The 10,317-nt window shown below is 42.0% G+C and overlaps 1 protein-coding gene across 1 annotated transcript in view; it reads right to left on the bottom strand.

Annotated features, from left to right (window-relative positions):
* Window positions 1-976: 976 nt before the first annotated feature.
* Window positions 977-10,317, bottom strand: part of LOC116966339 (microsomal triglyceride transfer protein-like) — a 55,458-nt gene continuing 46,117 nt past the window's right edge. Inside the window, exons 15-18 of the mRNA XM_033012465.1 lie at window positions 9,958-10,185; window positions 8,339-8,463; window positions 3,290-3,460; window positions 977-1,983 (exon numbers count right to left, since the gene is read on the bottom strand). Of these exons, the coding sequence (XP_032868356.1) occupies window positions 1,842-1,983; window positions 3,290-3,460; window positions 8,339-8,463; window positions 9,958-10,185 (666 nt within the window). The 3' untranslated portion in view covers window positions 977-1,841. The remainder of the gene's footprint in view (window positions 1,984-3,289; window positions 3,461-8,338; window positions 8,464-9,957; window positions 10,186-10,317) is intronic.

Raw genomic sequence — 10,317 nt, 5'->3', positions numbered from 1 at the left:
TACCCACACTTTCGAGCTGCCCAGTTCTGATGAAACGTCAAGAGCCTCAATTGTTAACTTCTCTAGCTGTAGTTGCTGTCTTACCCTCTGGGTATTCTCAGCATTGTATTGTATTTCAGATTTGCAGCAACTGTTAACATAGAAACATAGAAAATAGGTGCAGGAGTAGGCCATTCGGCCCTTCGAGCCTGCACCGCCATTCAATATGATCATGGCTGATCATCCAACTCAGTATCCTGTACCTGCCTTCTCTCCATACCCCCTGATCCCTTTAGCCACAAGGGCCACATCTAACTCCCTCTTAAATATAGTCAATGAACTGGCCTCAACTACCTTCTGTGGCAGAGAGTTCCAGAGATTCACCACTCTCTGTGTGAAAAATGTTTTTCTCATCTCGGTCCTAAAAGACTTCCCTCTTATCCTTAAACTGTGACCCATGGTCCTGGACTTCCCCAACATCGGGAACAATCTTCCTGCATCTAGCCTGTCCAACCCCATAAGATTTTTGTAAGTTTCTATAAGATCCCCCCTCAATCTTCTAAATTCTAGCGAGTACAAGCCGAGTCTATCCAGTCTTTCTTCATATGAAAGTCCTGACATCCCGGGAATCAGTCTGGTGAACCTTCTCTGTACTCCCTCTATGGCAAGAATGTCTTTCCTCAGATTTGGAGACCAAAACTGTTGTGTTTAATGCCTCACCAATCCAGTCTCATTCATCTTCCATTAATATCCCATCCATATCAGCTACAGTTAACAAGCCCTCACAACCTCTGAGAAGCCCCATTACCATCTGTGTTGTTGCTTTTATTTGTTACTCTCCACAATCCCTACCTTCCTCTATCTACTCCCTACTGCAATCTCATCCCACTTCTCAGCAACTTAAAACGTGCTTCTTTTCTATCTCATCCTCTCTCTACAACTGTCCTGCAGACTAGAACTTTTTTTTTTAAGAGCACAGTAATATTGAACTGCTATGAGCAAGCACAAACTTTTTTATTCAGCTACGAGTTCAGCATCTCGAACCTAATAGGTTTTATCTAAATCAAAAATAAAAGTGACTGTTTCACAACTAATGGATGAAAGCCAATGAAACAATAGGTTCTGTTTATTTTAAATAAACTTAATTCCAAGTCAAAAATGTGAGTCTAACAAACGCAGTGTTTGGGGGAATGTGAGATTTGGGAGAGCTGGATAATTTTATCTCTGTTTTCAGTTAAATGACACCTTATTTGCTTTGAAATACCACTGCAACTTCAACAACCTCTTAATTGCTCAACATAAAAAGGCAGCTAAATTAAACCTCATTGCTCTGACCTTGCAATTGACGAACACACGGGAGTGGATTCAACTGATAAGATGATTAAAATGAGGGAAGAAAATTGGGTAAAAGGCAAAAAAAAAAAATTTGAAGCATAGGTCAGGGATTGGGAGGCCGAATTATGTGAAATGCTGTGTTCTTGATTTGAAAGATTAGCCAACATATCAAATAATGTAGTTACACACATGACAGGATAGTGTACTTTGATTTGGAGAATGTTTGTCGTCAATGTCCCAGTACACTTACTGACTTTCATATTTGCATTTTACTTTTAACTTACATCAACATTATTAATGATAATCACATCCAGAGGTGAATTGGTTAAGAACCTGCCAGAGGACAGTTACACTGAGAGCAAGTAGGTTGTTAATCATACAGCCCATGTCAAAGTGGGGTTTACAGAATGGTAAAGGTATGGGAAAGAGATTCAAGCGGATCAGAGGAAATTGTCAACCCAGCTACTTTTGCTCTTTGATTTGGGCATTCAGCACCATCAGTTCAGTGCCCAGTTTAAAGCCTACTGTTACTCTGAGAACATTTTTTTACACATTTCGGAATTGGCTTGATGCAGAGGCAATTCTGCTCCCTGAAACGTCCTTGTTCTCTTCTTCCTCTTGGAAAACACTACATGCTCTTGCAATGATTTGTAGATCGTAACCTTCTCTCTGAAAACAAGACAATTTAAGACTCAACTTCAAAAGTTTGTTTGAACTGTACTCTGGAACAACTTTCAAAATAATAGATATTTCAACATGTTATTTCCAAATCAGTCAACTCCATAAAAAGTTCAATAACTTTGATGTTAAACAATCTTTAAATCCACGAAGAGCAATTATTCATAGTTGAGCGTGCACATGCAAAATTTTATAAATTCAAGTCTCATTCCAGATTCTTAGACGTAACTCAGACTATTTCACTATTCTACAGTGATAACCTTACTAACAGATTTGCTGTATTTCATCGCTGGTCCCCATCTGTAAGCTCAGCTGATCAAAAAGGATTGAACACCATGAAGGTACACAAAAATGCTGGAGAAACTCAGCGGGTGCAGGCAGCAGCATCAATGGAGCGAAGGAAATAGGCAACGTTTCGGGCCGAAACCCGTCTTCCGACTGACTTGAACACCATGAGTTCTCTGTATGCGTAGGTCAACATCAATCAACATTACCATTACTAATTTGAACAGTAATTCATCTCATTCACTTAGTGCGGGCTTATCGATATGAGCTAAATAGTTGCTGTATTTTGTGGGTGAACACAGTGCTCACTACTTCAAAATAATTAATTGTATTGCATATGTTTCCAAAAATCCTGAGAATAGGGAAAGTGGTGAATGAAAATATTTTTTACAACGAAAAACACAACAGCATTTATTAGCCAAAGGAGGTTGGCTACAAATCGCTGTGCAGACAAAATGCTGCATAATCCATACCACACAAATAATAAATTAGTATCCCAACTTCAGGCTGGTGTTTTGTGCATGCACTAACTTTTTAGGTTCCAAGTGACATTTCATACAATGCAGCAATTAGTGTAATTAACATTTGCTTTGGTTCTATAATCCGTCATGTATTCATAAAACTTTATTGCCTCAAAATTCTTGGGTACCCTAATGAATGTTCTAGATGGGTGCAGCAAATGGCCAGCCTTGCAATGCTGAGACAAGGCTGAAGAAAAGGTCCAAGTAGGCTTTTTTTGTGCCTTGGAATTTACATAATGGTGGAAAAATTGATTATCAGAAAAGGAATGTCTTAGTTACAGAAGGGTCTCCACCCAAAACGTCACCTATTCCTTTTCTCCAGAGATGCTGTCTGACCCGCTGAGTTACTCCAGCTTTTTGCGTCTATCTTAGTTACCGACTATTAGGACCCTGGTCATAGCTGGCAATGGAACAAGCTGCATTGCAGAAACGAAGGAGTACAAATTATATGCAGGATAATTTATTAACGAGAATACTGAAGGAAAGGTTACCTGGATTGGTATGGTCCATTCAACAATTGTAGACAAATCAGAAGTGGGGATTCTAAAAATTTAACGGAACTGACAAAATCCAAAGCAGCTGTTGCCTCAGAATTGCTTTTCACTCCTGCTTGAGCAAAGGTCGTGTCCACCTTGATTACAGAATTAATAACCAGTGCCCCTCTGCAGATCAATGGAAACACATCACAGTTAAACATGACAATATTTAAGTGACTGATCAAGCAATAGTTAAGTACTTAACAACGCTTTCAAGTTAATTGATCATCTTTCCATTTTGGGTCATGGAAATCAGAATTGGGCAGCATGGTGGTAGATTTGCTGCCTTACAGTGCTTGCAGCATCAAAGACCCGGGTTCGATCCCGACTACGGGTGCTGGCTGAACGGAGTTTGTACGTTGCCCCCGTGACCGCGTGGGTTTTCTCCCAGATCTCCGGTTTCTTCCCACACCCCAAAGATGTACAGGGTTGTAGGTTAATTGGTTTGGGTATACCTGGAATGTCCCTGGCGTGTGTAGGCTTGTGCGAATGTGTGGAGATCGCTGGTCGATGCGGACTCAGTGGGACTGTTTCTTAAAGGTATTAAATTCCAAGCATTTTATGTACTAATTTCCTTGTCGATGAACACATCCACAATGTATCACCAGATTTATAAAGAATAAAAACTAATAAGCCAGTGGACAATAAAGGCAGACCTCATGTGGCATATTGATTTTGTTCAATACTCTACTGATGCTTAAACTTCCAGCAGATTCTGCTCTCAGCTTCTGTTGCTAAAGCACACTAATAAAACTTTATATGCTTCAATTCATAATTCTGTCATATCGAATTTCTGGGAATTACTTTGGGAGATGACACTGGAAGAATGGAATCTGAATTATAGACACATGGACACAGTCTGCAGTGGCACAGATCAGTGGTGGAGGACACCATCAACTTAGCTTGGCCAGGCTGAACCCGTGACATTGCCAGGACAACTGACCTTATGGCAAAGTTAAGCATCTACATTTATAACAACTTTAGACTTGAATAAGTAAAAATAACTCCAGAAAATATGGTGACCCTTGTACACTGTCTCAGTGAAATCTACTAATCCTATACATTTGTACTTAACTATGATTGTGTTTATATATTTTTTACTGAACTGAATGCAAAAAAAGGAATTCCACTGTACTTCTGTACATGTGACAGTAAAGTACCATTTGTACCATTTAATTTACAAGAGTAAATATAGACAGGAAAACAAAGTATAGAGTCACAGACTTGAACAGCATGGAATCGGCCTTCGACCCAATTCTCATGTTCACCTAGATGACGATCTAAGCTCGTCCCATTTGCCTGCATTTGTCCCACATCCTTCTAAAGTTTCCTACCCATGTACTGGTCTAAATATCTTATAAACGTTGGAATTGAATCTGTCTCTTCAGCTTCGTCTGGCAGCTCATTCCATGAACCCACAACCCCATGTGTAAGAAAGTTGCTCCTCGGGTCTTTTTATAAATCTTTATAGCCTCTCCTTATATATATATATAATAGAATTATTCAGAGAATTTCCACAGACTCACAACTTTCTGTATATATATGCCCTCTAGTTTTATTCCCCCAGACCCTGGGATAAAGACTCTGACCATCCACGCTGCAAGGTAACATTTTATTGCAGATTGACCTTCTGCCTACAATGTCTTCTAGGAGAAGCTGGCTTGCTGTTGGATATGCTAGTGAAATGACAACCATCTGCAGTCTCCACCTTGTGGTTATTCGACATGCACAAGCCTTTATTGTGATTCTTTGGATCATTGACTGAGAGAGAAAAAAAACACACTTGAGGCAATAAAAACTGGTGACCTCAGGAAGGGTAAGCTATCCTCTTGGCCAACTTCCAATGAATGCAAACATTTCAAGTTTGCCATTTGTTTGCCAACAACATAAAAATAGGTGAAAGGACATGTTTCGATGAAGATATTGTAACTCTGCAATGGGATAGATTGAATGATTTATTGGGCAGTCATTTGACAAATGAAGTTTAATGTGGGGAAGAGACATGGAGAAAAAAAAACGTGCACAAGAGAGACAAACTTTAATTGACAATAGACAATAGGTGCAGGATTAGGCCATTCGGCCCTTCGAACCTGCACCGCCGTTCAATGTGATCATGGATGATCATCCACAATCAGTATTTAAGAAGGAACTGCAGATGCTGGAATATCGAAGGTACACAAAAATGCTGGAGAAACTCAGCAGGTGCAGCAGCATCTATGGAGCGAAGGAAATAGGCAACGGGTCTGAAGAAGGGTTTCGGCCCGAAACGTTGCCTATTTCCTTCGCTCCATAGATGCTGGTGCACCCGCTGAGTTTCTCCAGCATTTTTGTGTACCATCCACAATCAGTACCCCAGTCCTGCCTTCTCCCCATTTCCCTTGACTCCGCCACCTTTAAGAGCTCTGTCTAGCTCTCCCTTGGGAGGCATCCAGAGAGCCGGCCTCCACCGCCCTCTGAGGCAGAGAATTTCCACAGGCTCACAACTTTCTGTGTGAAAAAGTTTTATTTTAAAGCATATATATATATATATATATATATATGCCCTCTAGTTTTATTCCCTAGCATATTTTATTCCCTAGCTAGTTTTATTTCACTAGCATATCCAACAGCAAGAAACAAAAGAATCAACGAAGAAAAGATGGACAACAGTATAGAATGGACATAGAGAGAACAACAGATAGCGAATGGGAGAATGTAAGAGAGGGAAAACTGAATCAAAAAAGGGGTGAATGGAAGAGAGTGTACAAGTGGGAAAGAGAGAGAAAGATTTAGGATAAAACTTGGATGAGAGAGACTTTAGCAAGGTGAGAGATAATCAGAAGGAGGATAAAGTTGAGTAATATGATGTAGGAAGAGAACAATAGAAAGGAAGAAATGCTGAAGCATGGGTTTAACGGAGGCAGCGAGGTTTGCTAGGTACAAACAGTTTGACTGGACAGAGGAGTGGGTGAGTGAGAATACAATTGGAAAAGCACAGAGAGAAGCCAAGAAATGCGGAAAGAAAGAATGAAAGATGAGAATGTGGCGGAAGAGAGACTGATATAGAAAGATATATTATAAGAGGGTTAGGCACAGAATTAGGTGAAGTGAAATATAGAGTGTGAAATAAAAGGACAAAGTACAAGAGCACGTTGTACGGCCCTGTAATACCGTCAGGACAACAGGTCCGGACCTCATGGTCAGGTCAAGGTCCCTGCACTTCCAACAACTAGGACTTTAAAATAGTGCCAAACTGGCGACTCGTATACTGTCTTGGTGTATTACTGCTACACACTTGTACTGTATCTGAGATGCTTATCTAATATGTATATAAGTGCTTATGGATAGAGATACTTGAACTGAACTGTATACAGTAATACATTTCACTGTACCTCGGTTTAAGGTGAAGGGGAAAAGATTTAATAGGAATCTGAGGGGTAAAATTTTTCACACAAAGGGGGGTTGGTGGATGTATGGAACAAGCTGCCAGAGGAGGTAGTTGAGGCAGGGACTATCCCAACATTTAAGAAACAGTTTGACAGGTACATTGATAGGACAGGTTTGGAGGGATATGGACTGGGCAGGTGGGACTAGTGTAGCTTGGACATGTTGGCCTGTGTGGGAAACTTGGGCTGAAGGGCCTGTTACCATGTTGTAAGACTCCATGACTCTCTGTGACAAATAAGTACCATAGTGTGGTTCTCAGAATTTTGTGGCAAAGTGCCCGCTACTTCTTAAGGGGTTGGACAGGCTAGATGTAGGAAGATTGTTCCCGATGTTGGGGAAGTCCAGAACAAGGGGTCACAGTTTAAGGATAAGGGGGAAATCTTTTAGGACCGAGATGAGAACAACATTTTTCACACAGAGAGTGGTGAATCTGTGGAATTCTCTGCCACAGAAGGTAGTTGAGGCCAGTTCGTTGGCTATATTTAAGAGGGAGTTAGAAGTGGCCCTTGTGGCTAAAGGGATCAGGGGGTATGGAGAGAAGGCAGGTACAGGATACTGAGTTGAATGATGATATCGAATGGCGGTGCAGGCTCGAAGGGCCGAATGGCCTACTCCTGCACCTATTTTTTATGTTTCTATGTTTCTACTTGAAAAATAGTGAAGTTCGTGGAACTAGAGTACCACAGCTTGATTATATGTTTGCTCTCAGTTTGATGGAAATCCATGAATTTGCATAACTTGTTACAGCTGAGCAACTTATATAATCATGTAAGGACATACATTGCTGGAGTAACTCAGCATAACAGGCAGCATTGCCGGAGAACATGATCAGCTAATGTTTCAGGCCAGGAAACTTCTTCAGACTCTGTCTCACTAAGTTACTCCAGCATTTTGTGTCCTTTTGTGCAAACCACCATATGGTTTCTTGTTTCTGCAAAGTGCAATCATGCTGATTTTCCAAGAAAGCATAAAGGGCCTGTCCCACTTGCATGCGATTGCGTGCGTTTGGCGAGACCAACCGGAAGCCGAGGTCGCGTGAAGTTCACGCGTGACGTCAGTTACGTCATGCTTACAAATCAGCTGGGCAGGAGGCGGGCCGACTGAATCTGGGTGTCGCACGGCATCGGGCGGCGACATCATCACGCAACACCACACGCTAGGCGTACGCCGTCAAGATGCTGCATACGACGTCAAGATGCTGCGTACGACCGCAATGCGCCTGCGTGCGTACACGGGCTGACAGGCCGTTGGCGCACAAAGATTTCGGGCACTGCAAGAATTTCGGAGCCCCGCGCGATATCGGGACCAGCGCCGCACAACTCCATACCCCTCCGCGCTTCTAAGTGGGACAGGCCCCGCGCGGCCATACGGTGCCCGTACGCCTCAAGTGACCACGAGGTTGCGTAATTTGCGAGCCAAGGTCGCGTGAGTGGGACAGGCCCTTAAGCACTGAAATGAGTGAAAGGAAGAGCAACACTGGAAGAGGGAATTCAGATGGGTACCGCGTGATTTATGAATTATTTATTGAGCTATGTTTAGGAAGAAAGAAACTCAATGATCATATATTGACTTCCATACCTGCTTCTGATGTTGGTTTTACATTTTTGACTCCATAAGCTGAGCTCAATGATGCCAGAAACGTCAATTCCAAGCCCCCCTTGGAATTCAGCATTTGCTACAAGGCCAGACTGCAACATGACTGACTGCAGGAGAGAGGAAATTGAATGATCTGTAACTGTGGTAAAATAATGTGTTCGATCTGTGGAAACGTATTAATCCATTATGTGGACAACATTTCTGTGCAGGTAGTGGTGGCTATCTGGAATAATCTGCCAGAGAGACCACAAGGTTTAGAAGACATTTGGATCGGTTCATGGATAGGAAACTGCTCAGAGGGCCTTTTATCTGAGCACTGATTCATCAGGGGAAGAGAGTAGGTGGTAATCATTTTTCTTTGAACATCTTTGCTGTTCATCAACATGAGGACCTAAGTTGTGCCAATGAAAGTCAAAGAAGCCATTATGAGATTGAGAAACAAGAATAAAATTGTTAGAGACATCAACCAAACTGGACAGTAAGCGTTGCTTGACAGCAGTATCAAAACTTTGTTGATTCTATATACTGATTGGGAGGGAATGAACCAGATTGGATTTGTCCTGCTTTTTTTGTGTGAATACAATATGCCTTCAAAGATTTAACATTTCCATGGTACACAAAAGTGCTGGAGAAACTCAGCGGGTGCAGCAGCATCTATGGAGCGAAGGAAATAGGCAACGTTTCGGGCCGAAACCCTTCTTCAGACTGATGTAGGGTGGGGGGGGGGAAGAAAGGAGAAAGGAAGAGGAGGAGCCCGAGGACTGAGGGAGAGCTGAGAAGGGGAGGAGACAGCAAGGGCTACCGGAAATTGGAGAAGTCAATGTTTATGCCGCTAGGGTGCAAACTACCCAAGTGGAATAAGAGGTGATGCTCCTCCAATTTACGGTGGTCCTCACTCTGGCCATGGAGGAGGCCCAGGACAGAAAGGTCAGATTCGGAATGGGAGGGGGAGTTGAAGTGCTGAGCCACAGGGAGATCAGGTTGGTTAATGCGGAGGTGTTCGGCGAAACGATCGCCAAGCCTACGCTTGGTCTCACCGATGTAGATCAGCTGACATCTAGAGCAGCGGATGCAATAGATGAGGTTGGAGGAGATGCAGGTGAACCTCTGTCGCACCTGGAACGACTGCTTGGGTCCTTGAATGGAGCCGAGGGGGGAGGTAAAGCGACAAGTGTAACATCTCTTGCAGTTGCAAGGGAAAGTGCCTGGGGAGGGGGTGGTGCGGGAGGGAAGGGAAGAATTGACCATTTCCATGTTACATGGTACACAATCTGTAACATCATTATGTTTACAATTGCTCTCTCCACATGCATGACCCCATCTCCTGATTACATTTACATTACAAACTACTGCTATTTTTAAAAAATATGTTCACACCCAAAAAAATATTTTACAATGCTGTGTGTTTACTGGATATCCTACTGACTACACAGAATTCTCTTATTTTGTTTTGTTTCTCAATTAATAAACTAAAACCTACAAATGTATAAAGGAAATAGCAAAGCACTAATCGTGTGTGAAACCAGATTAATAAAAAATGTATGTTACATGAGTTCACAATTTTTTGTAACACCAAAGTATATGTTGTTTGAATTCAGTACCTGTAGATGGTCAATAAGCAAAATTGATCCTTTTATTATACTCGCAGGCTCTTCAGAGACCGACCAGAGCTTCTCCATTAGATCACTGTACCCTTGGAAAAATACAGTTGGAGGGAACTGGACATCAAAGAGAATCACTGACATACTGGCTGTGATTTCATCATCATCATCATCCTGTGCAGGGCTTTCTTTGAAGAAAGAGTCGAGACCTTGTGCTTCAATGGATACCTATTCCAGATGTGAAGGGGAATGTATAATAAATAGTCATGCCAATATAATAACTGGTAAGTGTGCCATGTCAAGTCAAAACAAAATCTCCTGAGATCACATTGCTAATTTTACAGGTTACTGAATTGATAT

This window comes from Amblyraja radiata, chromosome 37, assembly GCF_010909765.2.
Source record: "Amblyraja radiata isolate CabotCenter1 chromosome 37, sAmbRad1.1.pri, whole genome shotgun sequence".
Lineage (NCBI taxonomy): Eukaryota > Metazoa > Chordata > Chondrichthyes > Rajiformes > Rajidae > Amblyraja > Amblyraja radiata.
This window is presented reverse-complemented; position numbering and strand designations above follow the sequence as displayed.